This window comes from Micropterus salmoides, unplaced genomic scaffold, assembly GCF_014851395.1.
Source record: "Micropterus salmoides isolate LMB-PRFRI ecotype aquatic unplaced genomic scaffold, ASM1485139v1 Ms_hic_scaffold_22, whole genome shotgun sequence".
NCBI classification, from domain to species: Eukaryota; Metazoa; Chordata; class Actinopteri; order Centrarchiformes; family Centrarchidae; genus Micropterus; species Micropterus salmoides.
In genome coordinates this window covers 9,501,589-9,520,889 of record NW_024041373.1, presented here as the reverse complement: position 1 = coordinate 9,520,889, position 19,301 = coordinate 9,501,589, and the positions used below count along the sequence as shown (strand labels likewise).

General features: G+C 40.6%; 1 protein-coding gene across 3 annotated transcripts in view; it reads left to right on the top strand.

Annotated features, from left to right (window-relative positions):
- The window catches only part of disc1 (DISC1 scaffold protein), a 46,962-nt gene extending 30,542 nt beyond the window's left edge, over positions 1-16,420 (top strand). For all 3 annotated transcript variants that reach the window (XM_038737457.1, XM_038737456.1, XM_038737458.1), the window contains exons 11-14: positions 4,364-4,607; positions 6,850-6,894; positions 12,286-12,409; positions 14,424-16,420. In XM_038737457.1, coding sequence (XP_038593385.1) covers positions 4,364-4,607; positions 6,850-6,894; positions 12,286-12,409; positions 14,424-14,620 — 610 coding nt within the window. In that variant the 3' untranslated portion in view covers positions 14,621-16,420. The remainder of the gene's footprint in view (positions 1-4,363; positions 4,608-6,849; positions 6,895-12,285; positions 12,410-14,423) is intronic.
- Positions 16,421-19,301: the final 2,881 nt, after the last annotated feature.

The window sequence follows — 19,301 nt, the reverse complement described above, 5'->3', positions numbered from 1 at the left end:
TTGTAATAATTACCTTATTTATTTATTGTCCGTTATAATCTTATTAATTACTTCTTTTTTAAATGTATTTATTTATGTCTGTTTTATTCTTCCGTCGCATTTTCTACCCTATTTATTTCCCCAATGGTATTTATTTCTGCCTGTCCTTTTTACATTTCTCTATGCATTTCTGCCTCATTATGCAAATGAGGTGGGGCTGTGTCTCAAGGGGTCAACTTCTCCCTTATTGGCGGACCAGTCAAACGGGAGAGCTCTAGGCCTTCTCTACCTGCACCCGTCAACAAGCTTGCTCCTCACAGAGTCAGATGGCTTCCTTCAGTGCGCTGAGGTGTTTAGCAACTCTGTTTGAAGACAATACTACCAGCCATGTATTCCTTCCCTTTTCGTGTGAACAGATGTATCTAACCACATCATCATTGAAAGAAAAATCACATTAAAGGACACATATTTGAGTATTGGGTACTGTAAAGTAATTTCCCTGCTCACCACATACTATATTAATTGATTTGGCTCAGATCCGCCTCAATAACCAGAGGCGGTCCAGATGAAATCACAAGTACAGCTTTGGCTTCAGGCAAGGACCAGTAGCCTCCACCAGCTCCAGTTTGGCACAGTAACAATATCTGGCTTGAATGAATGTGCAGTTGTCCCCTCATGCAGATACACACACACACACACACACACACACACACACACACACACACACACACACACACACACATACACACCCACCCATCATCCACTGTACATTTTATCTGTCAGCTCTAATGTACATTACTGTTGATGGAGTGTGGAGGTGAGGGGAGGAGGAGCGGGGAGGGAAGGAGAGAGGCAGATTAGTACTGGTGAGATGTCTGGTCTCCGTGGAGACGGATTGTGTTGAAAAAACCAATTATCTCTTCCTTGCTAAAGACTAGAACAGGATGTTAGAGCAGCGCAGATGCTGTAAGTGTGTCACCAGAACAAAAAGCATTTTATTCAGATTAGCAGCACAGCACAGTTGTTTAATACATTATGTAGATGTTTCATTAGGAAATGCCTCTCGTATTTTTCCTGCAGTTTATGCATTCTTCTGTTGAGATGTCATTTGTCATATTTAATGGATACAATGCAACTGGTGTTGACGGCATTAAAATACAAGTACAAGACATGTTCTCTCAGGTGAGTCGAGGACAAGCTGAGAGCATCTAAGCAGGGAAACTGAGTGGGGGGAAAAACTCATCACTTTAAATGTACAAAATTGTGAATGTACATAAGAGATATGTAAGGTGTTTGAAACAAAGGAATATGGGTTGTTCAATCATCTGCTGTAAACACCTCCCCAGACATCAAGCCACCCACCATCAGTTCAAACAGTTCTGTTAATCCACCATCCATCACACCTCATCCAATAGTCCCCGCCTTGTATTTCATCATATTATTAGCACCTCTCCTCAGCTGGTGTTATTTGAGATGTTGCTGTCTGATTACCATCTCCGTTTTTCCTTTCTAATGTGTGATTTCTCTTAGTGTTAATGGCTTTTGGGGATCCTAAACATCACAGACGCTGACTTGAGTGTATAGGCGAAAGTCGCATTCATTTTATTTTATTCAGAAGAGTAATTTTTTGAGGAGTTGGAACTTACTTTAACCAAAATACACTCGCAGCTTGATCTTTAGATAGCCAGAAAGTCCAGGTGTGACTGAAGATAGTTGTTTTTCACGGCCTATTACTGGTAATGTGTGACACCTGAAGATGTAGCTGAAGTTCAGAATATTGGTCGGATAGTGTGTGAACCTGCTTTGTGCCTTTTCACTCTGGAGGCACACTGAACCTACTGGTAGCAGCAGGACCAGACCGCTGCTCCTTGGTTCAACAGTTATATTTATAATCCTTCTTCCGTAGCTGTCTGTGTGTGTGTACATATTGCCTTGAGGAGAAAGAGCAGTCCTGTCAGTCAGCAGTCCCACGGGGGGGAGTGAGAGACTGTAGAAGGAGTGTGCCTGCCTGTCTGTCCTTCTTATTACTGCACCATCAGCAGAGCAGCACACCCACACCCTGCCACATCAGATGGCAGGCCAAGCGGCTGCCACCAATTAACCCCTGGGCAAAGAGTTCACACTGATGGGCACCAGGACGCCACCATCACAGGGATGCTTGGTAGCTGATGTGTTGTCTGAATTTTCAGTACAAAGAACCCTAATTCCAAAGGCAGTTGTTTATAATGAATTGTGGTTTTCACTGAAGAGAAGTTTTTGTGATAGATGAGGCCGGCTTTGACATTTTTAGGGGAATTTATGATTGTACAACTCAATCCCCACAGAGAATGATTTATGGGTATGTGTGTAAGTTAACACATGTGTGCCCACCCATATCTGTGCGTGTGTGTGTGTGTGTGTCCCTCTCCACTTCAGAAGAGACAAATAACAATGGCATGGCTCACTGGGTGCGTCCCCCACTATTGCAGAATTCAGAAGCAGCGGTGTTGAGCAGCGAATTGGCGAGGGCAGGGGGGCTGGGCCGAGCAATTTTTCTATTGTGTGTGCGCCAAATGAAGGTTAGAGAGCGGCTGAGAGGCGTGCGTTGGCAGGGTACAGAGGTTGGCAGCCTTTTCAGGCAGGAGATGGGCTGGAAAACAAGTGGCATTCAATTTTCAGGGGGCCTCATCACTTAGAGAGGAAGGAACAGAGGGAGAGATTACAATATTGTCTGGGTGCATTTTGCCTTTGAATTTGTTTATATATGATGGAGAATTTCTCAAATCTTGCTGCTCAGCAGGGAGGCACTCTCTAGGTGAAAATACTGAATATATTATAGAGGCTTACATGTAAGTATATTTGTGCTTAGGGTATGAAATTGTTCTGTTTATTTTATCATTCAGTCAGTCAATGTGAGAATTAGTGTTTGTGACAGAGAACCTCCTCCTGGGTTGGAAATTGGCACATACCGAGAGATTGAGGACATTTCGTCCTTAAAGATGTTCAATGCTTCTCAGACTGTATAAAAGCCACATCTTTGTCCCAGCATCCTGTCAGCTTTAGTTTGATTTCTTCACACGATGGATTCCTGGAAGCAGATTAGTTGTCAAGCAGTAAGGTAGAGGCAGAATTTCTTTCTTACTTTGAAATATTTGCGCTCTTTAGTGTGGAACATTGCCATTTCTGTGTGTCTCTTAAACCATATTAAAGTTAGAATTTCTAACAAGATCAATGGATTTGGTTCCTAACATGTCACCTGGGGCCACAATTATTTGGGAATGATTTGTTATCTAAAAGGTCACTTAAAGAAGAAGAGGAATACATATGAATATTTTGAAGGTCAGAGGTCTCAAATGTGTCAGTGGAGGAGTATTTCATTTCAAGAAAATTAAAGCCAAAACAACCTGCTTATAATTCAAAATCAGTACCCTCATCCATAGACTGTATAGTCCATTATGCGGATACTATGTGGGGATACCAAAAGTGTTTGGTGTTACTGGAAAACACACATATTTCCTTTCACACAGTGACCACCTTAAACTAAATAATTGAAGAGAGGACTCCACTGGTCAGTGACCATATTGCTAATTTTTTGAATAATATATTCAATCAGATGTAGCTGCTTTAATTGTTCTGTTCTGTTTTTACACTGGGAGCTTACAACTGGGGTATCACACAGGTCAGGGTGAGGATGAGGGAGAGTGAAAAAGGATGACTGATTGTAACTCAGTGAGTAGATAAACAAAAAGCAATCTTCTTGTCCTCCCGCCGAACTCCTGCTCAATGACCCCGGCAAAGATGAACCCATCCGGGCTCTGTTTTCTCTCTTCGCTGCAGCTCTTTGAAGAAAAGGTCAGCCCACCAGGAGGACGTTCACTCTCATTACATTTTGTCAATGGAATTACAATCTTTGAATGATTCATTTCTCCCCTATCGCTCCTTTGTCAGTGCTTTATTACAGAGATGCTATTAAAGATGTCCTTTACTGTGCGTGTACAAGTACTGTGCTCAGTTACCATGCAGCAATTCACAGTCATGAGGTCATACTGCACCTCGATGTATTTTAAAATAATTTTTGAATGTGCCATTGTACTGAAATCAGGTTACTTTACAACAAACTATCTGTTCAGCATCTTGCAGCCTTATAAATGTGAATTCAGTGTGAGTGGTATTGATCTTCTCATCTAACTCTCCGCAAGAAAGCAAATATAATATTGTTCCACATTGTACCATATTGCATGACACTGTTGTATCCTACAGCATGATGTTACTAATGTGTATGCTATTATATATCATTATGCTATACCATGTTGTATATCAGATCAGTGTATCTTATCACATCTTGGATTGCATCGTACAGTGTTTTTTAGTACTGTATAACATACTGGTCTGTTCCTCTCTGTAGCTGTGGCTGTCCAGGCTTGGAGCGGATCTGGGAAGCCGACCTGGAAGCATGTAACCTGTTCTTGCGAGGCCTCCAGCTGCGGACTCCAAGCTGCAGTGGAGTAGACATCGAGGACCTCCCCACTGCAGCGGTTTATTTGCCTACCCAGCCGTGTACCAAAGACGAAGAAGACTGCGCAATGCTGACTGCTTTAGGAGGGCGCTGGTGTCCCGAGGCAAACTTGCAGCACTCAGAGTTCACTAAGGTAACGCAGCAATGTCTTGCTAACAACACACAGTGTGTTTTTCATCTAAATGCCTGTGGATTCGTGCATGACGGATTGATATGCTGAGATTTTTAGTATCTTGAATGTAAAAGATGACCTTTCCACGCAACAAATTTTTGCCACTTTTTCATATTCACTTTTCTTGTTTTCTTTATGTCACTGTGGTGTGAAGCATGACCTCAAATAAAGTAGTCCTGCTCAGTCAGTCTTACCACTTTACTGGAGGGGACATTTTCAGTTTGTACATACCGCTGTTGTCAGAATATAAAAGTCTGTTGACTACATTTAGATGAGCAGCAGTCTATTAACACGTTTGCTCAAAGGTATTTCTAAATGTAGGCATGATGGAGGCAAACATTTGGAAATATTTTGGCTTCCTTGAAGAGCTTCATTCTTCGGAGTCCAGATTTAAGAGTCTCTTTATGCATGGTTACATGCATTTATTGAGAATGCATGTGTGTGTGTTTATGTGAGCGCTCTGTGCTGGTCTATCTCACAGCGAGTTGAGGTCCACTGCCTCAGGGCATAGTCCAACTCATTCTCTCCTCTCCTCACACTTTCCTCCACCCACGTAGTCTGAGATAGGAACAAAGCCAACACAGCCAGCATTAATAAAAATAAAATTGCACACTTGCCAGACATGTTTTTGAGAGACTATATTTTGTTAGTATGGCTCACAGATTGTGATTTAACATAACATTTGCTGTTTTTCAACATTCTTGATAATATATTTTCAATTTACTTTCAGTATGAATTTACTGGACTGTGGCCATAAGTGCATATTTGTCCATTTTTGCTGATGTTGGTAGAATTTCCACTGGCATGAATTAAAACTGGAAGCTGTGGATTTTCATTATTATGTTTAATTCTCCTACTGTTTACCCTCTTTACCTTGTCTCACATTTTCATAAATATACACTCGCATTGATGTCTTCTTTCCCTGCCCTGCCTGACCGCATTTTACAAACTGCATGGATCTATTTTCTGCTTTCCCTTTGTTTCTCTCTGCTATTCTTTCTCCTCCTAAAGCCTGGCCCCTCCTAACATTTCTCCAAGAACTAAAAGGTGAGACAGCCAACCAATTTCTCTCTTTTTGTGTCCTGTGCGCTCTATTTTCTGTGTCCTCTAAGATAGAAACAACTGGAGCTCAATGTAGCAAAATGTCCTCTGAATTCACCCTAGGCTGCAATACATTTTAAAAGTTTTAGATATTAGTCCAAATCCTTGAATATTTTATAACATCCATTCAGAGCAATGAAAGACATTTTCTTTGGAAATGAGTCACAATTTTTGCTTTGATTTGTTTGGACAAAATACAATTAAAAGAATGCACAAAATTCATGGACAGAGACGCAAAAACACCTTTGTACTGTTAAGTGTCCCTTTAATAACATTTAACATGAATGACAGCACATTGCCCTGTCTAACCAGCTAACATGTTTTTTCATAAGAATAAGCACCTTGGAACATCTTCTCAAGACAAGAGATAGATAGCAGCACATTCATTGAAAATGTTTTGTCCTGCAACTCTGGCCTATTCTTGGGTGAAACAAACATATATCTGGACACTAATTTGGTAGATATGAGAGTTTTCATCTCAAGGCAACAGACAATAGAAGAGTATGTTATCCAGTTTATACCCGCCTTTGCAATCTGTTCCTTGGAAACAGCATGTGACAAATTATATGTTGCTGTGAGATGGATGAGAACAAAAGCTATCCAGTTTGTGTGAAGTCTTAAAAATTGTAATGTTTAAACGATCTGATACAGATATCGTATGAAGGGTTATAGATGGTCAACTGCACCTGTTGTTTACCGGAGAGCGAAGTGTTGAAGCTGTTACACGTTACCCCATTTTTAATTTAAAAAAATAATAATTAAAACTTTGCTCATTATTATTTGTTGTTACTGTGCCTTATTATGTACTTACCCTAAAGCCACAAACAATATGTTAGCCTCCAATAGGTACAGTAATTACCGCCTTCCTTAGTGAAGAATGTACAATTACACACTTGGAATACTAACAAAGGAAACCTGCAGTACAGATGAGGCAGTTAATCTATTTTCCCCTTGTCAGTTTTGGTGATGAATAATTACAACCTCTTCTCATTATGATGATGCTGCACACATACAGTACACAGCCAACATAATTGCATTTTCAATAATTCATGAGCAAGCTTATGACTGTGTGGCCTCAACAAATGCTTCCCTTTTGTTGCAGAAGCTGGAGGAGTTTTTGTTCTGTATGGAGGACAATCACCCAGAGGTTGGTAATGCTAACACTGTCACTGTATGGTTGAATGTTATCAGTGTAATTAAAGTGTTTTATTTATGCTTGCCTTAAATGGACAAAGAAGAATCAATTAGTTGACCTTAACTTAAACATGACCTCTGTCACCTATCTGTCTGTCTGATCAATACTGATCTACATGAGAAGCCTCTGTTGGTGTGGCTGGCTGCCTGTCGATGCCTTTTTAGCAGACCTTGATTTATACAGTGGAGGGTTTTGCTGAGCATGTGTTCTCCTTTCAGCACCTCCCTGCTTTAAATTCATTCATTCATTTATACTCTTACAGACCTGGTAGCCAAACGTTAAAAGGGCACTTGAACTTGTTACGGGGAGTGTCCCATGTAATGCTCCAACAGGTTGTTATTTAGCACTTAAAAATTTGTCAATATTTGAACAGAATTATTGCAGCATGAATCATATCTGAGACCGCTCCACATGTTGAAGCTATGTGCATTAGGCTGTAGTAAAAGCAGTACTGCTTATAGAGTTTGGAAAGTGGTGCCTTTGTAAAAGCTAAGCTGCAAACGTTTGCATGTCTGGATATGGCCACTCCCGCTACACAAGAATAAGCATTATGCAAGATAGCGTTACATTTGTCAAGCTCATGGTTTAGTGCTCACCCTCAAAGATTTTTCTGTTGTAACGTTAAAAATTTAACCATACTGCTTGAAAATACAAACAATGAAGCATAAGTTTAATCTATGTCTTGCTTGTAAGTTGTAGCCAAACGGAATGAAACACACAGGTGTGATCGTACATATTTCCTTATCAACTAGGACTAACTAGCTAGGGCAATACAATAAGATAAAAAGTATTTATTTCTGTGTCGCCTACATAAATCAACAACCGGTGAGGAAGCTAACTTTTTGCCGGGGACATGTAGCATTTACCTTACTCTTTTAGCACGGTATCACAAGTGCATATTTGAGACCCTTTACAGTACTCTTGTTTTAAAACGAGTCAACTGAAAATATTGAAAACTCAGCCAGAGACTTTACTGTCCCTAAGGGGAAATTCCTTTTCACAGCACTGTACACATCAGACAACAATAGCAGACGGTTACAGCATAGTGACAGACAACACCCATTGCCAGTTCAGCGAGGCCTATTATTTAAGGTGGCTATGACTGCGGGGATTAGGCTGCTCCCGGTGTGATCCCTCTCGCACTTCAGTCTTGTACCTGCACCCGGAGGGCACTAGGATAAGACGATGTCAACATTTAAACTCAACTCACAGAGCTAGTTTGCTTGATTAGTTGTAATTAACATTTGCTTGCAACAGTTGTCATTTTGCTGTCAAATTCTAAAGCTAGAAATGAGAAGTTGTTTCAAATATGACCTGGTATTTTAATTGTAAATGTGCCAGCGTTTGTAAAGTTTTTATAATGTGCTGTGCAAGAACAGAAAGCTTGACAGGCTTAACAGTAGGCTTTCTAAGGTTGGAACGGCCAGTTTATGCTCATGCACAAGGTGTAGAGGACAGTGACATGATTTCTGTACTAGGCAACTTTGAGGAATTTTACAGTGATACAATCACAATAAAGTATGATGTATCACTGAGTCAAGTGATATGATGGCTGTTAAGTGGTATTGGTATCTTTGTCTTGGTGATGTTCGCGCTGTGGAGGAGTTGGATTCTCTGCCTCGCAGAGCATCTGACCTCTTTCTCCTTTCCATAATGACTTTAAGTAAATGATTTCCACTTAGCTGCTGCCAAGCGGCTGCCCTGCTGCCACAGTGGAGATTGATTGGTGTGTGTGCAAGTGTGTGTTTTAGCACTACCTTTTTTTCTTCTAATCTCCACTAATTGTTCTTTTATCCTCTCAAGGTCCTTAGATTCCCCTCTTCATTCTGAACTACAGTACCAAACAGGAATAGAGACATTATTAAACTGAAATGTTGATGGCTTTTGATTCGCTTTTTAATCAGGTAGTTTTTTGGGATAATACCATGACATTCACACAAGCCCTGTTTAAACTGTTGACAAGAGATGATTGCAGTGTCCTGAATCCTTACTGCATACAAACTATGTACAGTCGCTACTATACCAGTGATAACATTATACTGTGACACTGCAGTTACAAGAGACTCACTAACATGGGCGTACTACCAATTACCAAACTATCGGATTTACTTAACCTGGTCCTTTTCACTCACTTTAGCATTTTGTACTAACAGGTATTAGAAGAAGTACATGTGCTGTCAAACTGCAACTTGGCAATATCACTGCCAATCAAACGTCACAAAAAGAAAGTGAGATATTTTTCCAAAATTGTGGACAATTATGGAGGTAATTGAGCGACCTCTGACATGTATAGCAATTGTAAGTCGCTTTGGATAAAAGCTAAATGAATAAATCTAATGTAGTATGGAATTGGAACACAACTCAAAAAACAATTGCAGATGGCGGTCCGACTTAAGAAAGATCTTGGAAAAACAAAAAAAAGATTTGTTTTTTAGTCTTCATACTTTCTTTTTTGGAGTAAACTTATTTTTGTCACTTTTCCAATGTGAAAACCCTGCATACTCCAAACCTGCAGTGTGCAGTATGGAACTGGGACACAGCTAGAGACTAACACCTTAAACTGTCACTGTATGTTTGTAGATGATCTCGTAGATGGTCTGGGAAATGCATAGTATTTCTAAGTGTGTTCTCAGTTACTTACTAACAAAGCATCAGTGATAACAAAGACACTAGTTAATCATAAGCTAGTTGATTTCCTTTTGAGTTTGAAATGAATTCAGCTACTTTATTGTTTGTAAAAGCAATTATTGCCTTGAGTGTTATAACAGTGCGTTATTATTGCTTTCTATTGCCTGCCCAGTACAAAGTGTCGGTCCTAACAGCACCCATGGGAACATGCACAATTACCTGCTGCCTCTCACTCATTATTGGTTAAATAACCATACCAGTGCATACATGAGTCTGAATATTGAATTTACAAATAATTGGCTCAAGTTCATGCTTCTGCAGTCTGCTTTGTTTACTTTTGGTCTAATAATATCAGCACTATTTTTGCATCAAGAGTCAATACGCAAATACATGTATACCTGGGATTCTATCATGCAAATTGACATGTTGTTGAAATCTCATTTCCCATGTTTCTTGTTTGTCAAAGGCAGTGGCAGCAGAGAAAGTAATTTGTATTGTTTTGATCACCACCTCAGGAGCGAAATAACAGATTTTGAACGGTTGTAACAGCTTTTCTTTCTTTTTTTTTAAGGTTTGTGTACAAAGATGCTAAGAAACTGTTTGGGAAGCTTTCAACAGTGCCATTCGGCGAAGTGAGCTTTTGTTTTCTATCCTGTGGTTGGATTGATTTTACAAATGCTGACTGGAGGCTGGAAAGTATAGAATCAATCAGCTACACAAACACTGGGCTTTTATCTGCTAAAGAAGCTCCTAACTTTGACAAACAAACAGCACAGTGAATAAGTTGACTGTCTTCCGTCTTGGTATAGGAGGACAGTGATCCCTGCATCTCCTAAGGTGACACCTGAGGACGGACCTGTGTTAGTTATTGTTTTTTCATTCAATCAAGTGCCTCACACACAAATACACAACCATCCAAATACTTTAAATTATTTGTCCTGTGGCCTGTTGTGCCTTTAAGTCTTACTTTATATCTTAATTGCATCAGGGATGGCTTGTACATATTGTCGCGCCTCGGGCCTGTAGTACAATTGTTTTGGGGTGTTACATCATCCGGAGAAGGAGCGCTATTCCAGGACGGAGACCAGAGACATGACTTTCCAGTGATTGTTCTGACACCTCTGAGCTGCAGGGAGTTAATATTTCCTACCTGCAGCTATGAGTCAGGTTAGGTTGCTTTCTATGTGTTGTTCGACGAGAACACTGGGTCTGCGTGCAGGTGTGTGAGTCTATTTGCCCAAAGTGCGTCTGTGTACTCTGGAGCGTGTGTTTGTGTTCTCTGTGCTTGTTAAGTGTGAAGAAACTAGGACACCATGTCTGCAAAGGGGCCTGTTCTAATTATGGCCGGCACTGTCCCTGAATGCTCTGCCCTACTGCACTCTGCTCCTCCACCAACCTGATACCCCCCCCTTTCAAATCCGTCACTTCTCTCCATCTGTTGAATGACCGAGGTTGACTCATGTTTTCACCTTTGCTCTATCACCGCCCCTGTTTAGCTTTTTCTCTGTGCTGATCCTGCCCCACTATCATCCATAAACATAAAATATAACATCAAAAATAGCTGGCTAACCCAGTGTTTCCCAACCCTCTCCTGGAGGCACACTAGTCCTGCATGTTTTAGGTCTGTCCCTGCTCCCACACAGCTGATTTAACAGCTTTAGCAGTTCATAACGAGATGATCATTTGAATCAGCTGTGTGGGAGCAGGGAGAGATCTAAAACATGCAGGACTAGTGTGCCTCCAGGAGAGGGTTGGGAAACACTGGGCTAACCTACTAATAACTGCGAAACTTTGCCTGGGAAAATGTAAACATAGGCTCTTCTGGTATGTGTGGTGCACGCCGTAATTTGTTTTGTGTGATTTTGTGGTGAATCTGACCCAGTTGAAAACCAGTCTACTAGCTGATGGTCTTATTTGCTTATGTAGGTCACATAGAGGCATTAGTATTAAATCATAAAACAAATCTTTGCCACTAAAGTAGGCCTCTGTATCTTAATCATCAATGTCATCAGTCTACAGTACCTACTTTACTGGTAAATAAATAAATAAAATAAATAAATATATAATATCAGATTAAACACAGCAGATGACACAACAGTGTTACAGGTGTTGTTGAACTGGCGTTAACTTTGCAGCACTGTTTATTATAAGCACGAGTGAGTTATGGTTTTGATTATTGTCCTATGAGACACTACAAGACAAGGGTTGTAATAAAATATTTAACTGCATGGATTGTTTTCTGTGTAGTTATGGTGATTAATGAACTGCATATTGAATCACAAGATACTTTATAATAATGTATCATTACACTTGTTTTAGAGGTTCTGTGAAAAATATAACAAAAGTTTGTTGGTTTACCCTTTTAAGTACTGTACTAAAGTATAGCCATGCTGTTAGTCACAAAGAGTGTACCTTCTTCTTACTTTGTGGCACTAACAAACAGCGTGACCATTTTTTAAAAAAATAAGTTATATTGGAGGTGTTTGTGGTAACACTTGATTACTGATGACTCAAACACTTAACAGCTTTCTTGTTATAACAGTACCAAATTTTCTTTATAGCCTGCTGGGTTGTTTGTTGCTACTGTCAGACAGACTTTTTGTGTTCATTCATTTTCAATATCAGACATAAATTTGAACCACTGCAGCTTCAATTGTCGATCCTCCCTTCCTTTCTTCACCCATCATTTCATCCCTTGTTTCCTTTTTCTGCCAGGACGGGTGCAGCGAGGCTGAGGCTGCAGACCTGACAGAGCGCTGCGAGCTGATCAGTGACAGACTAATGACCTTGGAAGATGAATTGCAGATGGCCATACTGAACCGGGATCCAGCCCTCACCCATATCCTTTCACTGCTCTCTAAATATACATATATCAAATAAACTGTATACTATCTGTGTGTGTGTGGTTCTGTCTGTGTCCATCCATCTTAAGGACCTAGTTTCCTCGAGGCCTTACAACTCTCAAAAGTACACATCCAAACTATCCTTAGGCTGACTGATGTTTGCTTTCTGTGACTTTACCTTTCGAGGGAAAAAAAAAATCAACCTGTCTTATTTGACATTATGGGTCCATTCAGGGAGGGAATTGAAGATAAACTGGGATCAGAGGATTTTTCTTGACAGGCTGGACGTGCCGACTGAAAATGAAATGGTAAAAGTCCAAGCGAGGTTATTAGAGGGTCCTTGATGTGGCCTGCCAGTCACCACGAGCTGAGATTAAAGTCGGCCCGATAGGGCCAGCTCCACGTCAGATAAAGGGAATGTCACTGTAATGACTCTGCTCCCGTCATATCTTAATGTCCATCCTCCTGCTGACCCTCCCTTCCTCTCCTCGCCCCTCCTCCGCCTGCCCACTTCCACTTGCTGGGTCTGGCTCGGAGGAAATTACAATATCCATGAAAATGACTCAAATGAAAGTGTTGAAGCTGATTACAGGTCACAATACATCATTTTCCGCGCTAATTAGAAAGCTGATTGGAAATAGATTGGTGTGTTTTTCTCGTTCCACTTTTCCCCTCCACGCTGTGGGCTTATTAAGACAGATAGAAAAGGCAATATTTCAACACGGGGATGAAGAAAATTTGCCACCTGACCTGCTGTTTTTTTTTTCAATCAATTTAGTGTTGCACCTCATTTATCTTCTTTGAACACAGGCTGCCAGGAATACTTATCTTACTTACTTAACCTAATCTGATTGAAGATGTCTATTTAGGTTTTGGATCTAAAAGCCATGTGTTATACAGTATGTCCTTCACTCTCTCTGTTGTGTGGCCGGACTTTTTTCCCAACTGATTAGAGATTCACGTCCCCCGCTGTGCTACCAGGGGTCAGTACAGGCTCTCCCACTATTTGCATGATTTCAATGCGGCCTGGCAGTCGGAGAGAGACACAGATTGGCCCGCTTCTCTCCATCTCTCTGTATTTGTGTCCTTGCATGTCATTCATCTCAGCCTTTTGAAGTCCATGCACTCAAGCAAAAGTGCTGTGGACTCCGAGGACGCTGAAGATACATGACAATATTGTTGTTTAGTTACAGAAATTGAACAGAAGCTGAAGTTGGGATGATGCTCCTGTTGCCATAGTGACGGGAAGCTCAAATCTCCAGTCTCTAAGGGTCTTAATTGAGTCCCTGCTCTCAATACAAGGAGGTGCATGGACAACCACAGAGACTGGAACTGGGAAAAAAAAAAAACAGGCGAAATGATGTCGATCTGAGTGGTTAGATTTAAAGGTCTTGAACATAATTCCGAACTCCGTCGTCCCATTTGGACCACGTTGCCTTAGAAGTCTCGTCGAACCTTCTGCAGTATTCATGAAAAGCTCTTTAATGGCTGGTTAATTATGAATGAGGACAATCTGTGTCCATTCAGACAGTAAAACGAGCCATCAGGCCCCATCTGCCATCAAAGCCGTCCCTTTGATTTGCCACTTAAACTGGACACTCACACGATTAATTTGAGTTTCTACGCAGGTTAAACAATCCCACCCACTGATGACCCTCTATCCCGTTTCATTGATGGTTTATGAATAATTTAGCTGGGCAGTCTGTTTGCTCCCCGCACTGCCACCCAGATTCACAGACGAGATGAGCTCATGAATAGTGAATTGGATTGGGTTAAATTGGGTATGACTTGATGATCTGTCCCAGTAATCCGTTCGATGGCCAAAATTGGAGATTGATGACTTCATCTGGTTATGGCTGTCCTCTGCTATCACCATTAACGGTCAAGGGCCACGGGTGTCACATTTTCCCTGATATTTGTGTGCTGGCTTGCTCTTTTGTTTACATGTTAATGTGTGACTCTCCCCGTTTGTGTCTGTAGCATCAGATCCTTCCTTAACTCACACTGCACAGTCATTAGAAAAGGAGGTTCAGGAAGTAAAAGCCACTTTACAAACCATGCTCGCACAGCTGAAAGAGGAGGAAGTGGAGGAAGAGGAAGTGTGTGAGTTACAAGATGATGACCTCATGAAAAATGGGACTGAGGAGGAAGAAGAGGAAGAGGAGGAAGAAGAGGACCAGTACTTCAGTGACAGCTGGGGCATTTGAAATGGATGCTTGTAGTGTTTTATGACCACTCACACACAGACTGGCTCTCTGAGAGCCTGACCTCAGCTTTGCAGTCTGAGTGACCCCATATCCATTTACTGCAAAGCCTCTGTGGTACTGCTGAAAGTTTCTAGCACAAAACCTTAGAAAGTCTGTGTAACATTTTATCCATCTACAAATGGAGGGTCTTGATATAAATGCAAAATATCTAATCAAGTTCCTTAAATCTCGCCAGCCTAAGTTTAACCAGGAGAGACCAAGCCGACATAGGGATTATTTCTTCAATTTAGATGTTTTTGAAAAAGGGTTTTCATGGTGTGTCTTACTAGTGCCGTGCAATTATGTGACTTTTTGCACTTTTAAACTCTCTTGAGCTTTTTTCAGCTGCTGAAATGATCAGCCTTAAAATGAGACTGTGTGACTTTTGCAGAACAACCGCAACATGTGGCCACAAAGTTAAAGAATGAATTATGGTAAAATGGTTAAATATAGTAAGAGTCCGTGAACTGGCTCAGTAATGTCAGTCACACAGCAATATTTATAAAGTGTTGGCTAATATTAGCTACCATTAGCCACCATAAAATAGAGCTGTATCACCGAAACCCCTGAGTGTATTGAATTGAGCAAGGGTTTAGTGCATTTCCCATTTCAATTTTCGCTTTTAAGAGTAAGAATGTTTTATTTCTTCTTTCAAAAGACATAGTCTCACTTATAGGGCCCTTTCACATCTACCTTGTTTTGGTCCGGACTTTCAGACTTCTCTGTTTGATCCAAACCTAAATTACAGGTAGTAATGCCATAACAACAATAGTTGCAACGATATGTCCATTCATTCTTGTTAAGGCCAAAGATTATTGTCAAAGCTACACGCCGAATTGACGAAATGCTCACATCAGACACACGTCCGTTTACAAGCCAATCAATGTCAAGCAAAGGGAGGACGTCAGGATGCAAAGTAAAGTTCTTTAAGGCTCTTGTATAATCACAATGTAAAATCAAACCAAAACTAACTGAATGTATCACAATATGAACTTTGGTTCGGACCTTGGTTAGGACTTTCAGGTGTGAAAGGGCCCTTAAATTTCAGTGACAAAAACAAAATCAACCTGAAACCAAACTAGGAGCTGAATAAAATCAGTAATCGCTCACCACAACCGCCTGTTTGAATTTTGGCCATGGACCAAGTGGACAATCCAAACATGTTTTCCTGCTAACAGTCTAGCACATAAACTAAAATGTATGCTTCTTTGTTAGGTCAGCTTGCCACTTTTGTGTGTTTTCCGTACGATTGGACTTCAGTTACATGTAATTTTGTCCATGATATAACTAATTTGTGGTGCTACAGAATGGGAATTAACTTGAACACTATTATTTTCTTTGTGTGGAAAATGCAATGTTTAGATTTTTCTCCCTCCCTGTCTTAAAACAGAGTATGCTGAGCGAGATGCTCTGTACTTTGCAATACATGTCACAAAAGTCAAATTATGTCTTACGCTTGTAGGAAATATTGAAGGATAAAATATCAGTGGACACATGAGATATTTACAACTGCTGTTTGTTTTTTTCTAAAATAATTTTATCTGCCACTGATTATGTGTTGTTTTTATTTTATTTGATGTCAGCTCAGAATATTCTTGTTCATTCCACTGGGTGTCACTTGACGTTTTGCCAGAAACATTTTTGTACTTTCATCAATAATCGGGTTTTTTGATTTACTGTGCAGCTTGATCTTGCTGTATTATATTTCATATTTATTCCTTACAGCATCTCACTAATTACAGTATGTACCATTCAGCCTAATGTTGTGTCCTGCTGTTTTCTTCTTGTATTGACTTACAGCCCCTCTGGTGATTTTCCTTCATATAAAATGTGCGGGCATGCTGCCAGGCAAGTGAGGGCAGTGGTGACATGTAGGAGATATCAATACGAGGTCCTCTAGTGAGGTCTTTAGGGGATACATGGGCTTCTATTGTTATCTCGCCTCTGCAGCGGCGGTGTGGCTAATTGGGAGGCAGCCTCGCAGAGTACATGACTGGGAAAATGGGATGGTGTTACTTTGTCTCCATCTGATTCTGCCCTGTGTTTTCTGGAGCAGGGGGCCGTTGAGGGATTCTCAGAGGTGTGTCTGCAGTCCTGTGCTCTGGGCTGTAAACACAGCTGAGTGCTCAGGGTTTTTCCGCTGCAGCACAATGGGCCTTTCTCACATTACAAACAGGTTGCAAACTACTTGTCAGGCCAGAAGTCTCCACATCTATCAGCTTCAGGCAGCGTACAGACAGAGCCTGGCACACACACCTTTCTGCCAAACACCCCCACTTCATAATTGAATCTGTGCTTGCGCCATACTGTGCCCCGCATGGCAGTTCTGCTTATAAAATGGCCACAGAGAAAAACCCAGATGGTTTTCAAGGCAGATATAGTAGCAGAGTGCAATGTTTCCTGAAGCACCATGTGGTGTAAGGCCCTCTCTTTGCAATTTGGTTGTTATTATATATGCCTATATTATTCCATTATTCTCTATTATTCTCTTTCCATACATACATTCAGCTCTGCCTCGTAGTTTCTGTTGCTGGTAACAATGGATCCTTGATTTTCAGATGGAGGTAGCCAAAAGCAGACTTCTCATTTCTAGCTGACACCCGGCGATTTGTTGGCTGAAATGACCTCTGTGGCTAGCACATTTTATCAACTGCAGCTAGCTAGCTAATTAACCTAATGTTAACTTCATGAGTTGATTCAAAACATTGTCTTAATCTTACTTTGTTTCCAGCTGACTTAAAACAAGAAACCCTACTCTTAAATAAGCACTTGATGGCTACATACATGATATTGTGCTACAAGACGGAGGCTATAGCTACATGTCCCGGGCAAAAAGTTAGCATCCTTGCTGTGTAGTAGGAGAACACAACCTTTAACCCCACAAACCAGTGTAGTATGAAATGCCCCTGGACTTAGATTTAACACTAGGTACTAATAGTTAGATATGCTAATGTTTGCAGCTGACATTAGAGAAGACAAACACATTGTTTAATTCCCTTCACTTTTGCTCTTGTATTTGTGTTTTTGAGCATGGCCATATAAACCATTTCAAAATGTGGAGAAATCCAAAGCTTGACAGATGTGCCATGCCAAGTTGCTGAGCTATAATTGGACAGTTGCTGTTAGGGGGAGGGTTTTTTGTTCAACATGGAACTTTTCTACATTGAATAAATCAATCCAATACATTTTGTGATAGAGAATTTGCCAGTGAGGTGAGATCAGTTGGTTTGTTTCAAGGACAAATTGATTCATTTTAAGAATGTTAATGTGTCACTTCATTTATACACACACAGGAGTCTTTCTGATTCTGCCTTCACAGTAATGAAGAAAATAAACACAAAAGGAAAGAGAGGTGAAAAAAGACAAATTCATTAAGCAACTGAAAATGACATGCAAATTGAAAGTGATGTTGTTCCAACACTTGTTGAAACCCAAATGTTTCTCTGGATTTATGAAGAATGTTACATGACTTTCTATGAATGAATTAATGCTTTTAGGAGTGTGTCTGTATCAGGGGATTTGGGTCTCAGATCTGTTTATTTGATTCCCTGCCGAGTTGTTATGTTGTTGTCTGACAGGTACATGTACAAACTCTCTGAACCATGGGAGAATCATAGATCGTGTTGCAGATTTTTTCTCTCGCACCACTTCAACTGGCGTCACAGACACCATTAATGAATGCAAATAGGGATGTTTTTGTATTCATGCCTTTCACATCCTCTGAGATTTTTGTATGCTCCTCTGAAACTGACACCTTTTGTTACGTGTGAGAGATGGCATGTCAGTTCTGGTCATTGAGTCAGTGAAGTTAAATCTCCTGAGGTGTTTTTGTACAGCGCAAAACTGGACACTGAACTCACCGCTGTCTGCAAGTGGCCTTGTATTCGACTCTTTCTAAGTGGTTTTAGGAGCTCATTCAAATTCACTCTGCACTTTTCTCAACTGTTGAATAAATTCAACTGAGCAATTAAATGGGGAGGAAATTCCTGTGGAATTAATAAGCATTTTTAATAATCTGATTGCAAAAGTCAAAATCTGCATATTTCTCTGTCAAACCAGTAAATGGAGTATGGCACACATGAAAAACAGAGCAGACTGGGCAGAGACCACAGGAGATAGCCTCCCTTATTCTTCTTCCTGGAGTCTGATCCTGAAGTTGAAAATCACACTTAATTAGAAACACTGTGCCAGTGTGATCTGCAGTTTCCTCAGAAACAGACCTATTTCCACTTATGGCTGTATGGGAAATCACAGGTTTGGAAGAAATGCACTTAGAGACACAAGCACATGTCTGTTTTTAGCTTCATTTTGATGCATTTAATTTACATGCTGCCCCTTTCACAAATTACACATAAAAAACAGCGCTTTTGAAGAAGCACGGGAGTTTGAGAGAACGGACGTGGAAGGTGTGTGCGTGGAACACGTGTCTGTGCAAGTACAGAGAGTGAATTAATGATCCTGCAGGAACCCAATCTCCTATATTACTCATTTACATATTTAATGATACAGACTGAATTTGAAATAATTATCCTCCGTGTATCTCTCTGAGCAGTGAGACCCTGAGGAAAAAATAACAGAAAGCCACAAAAGATATTTAAATCTCTGATGATTCAAGCATCTGATATAGGCTATAATATGTCTC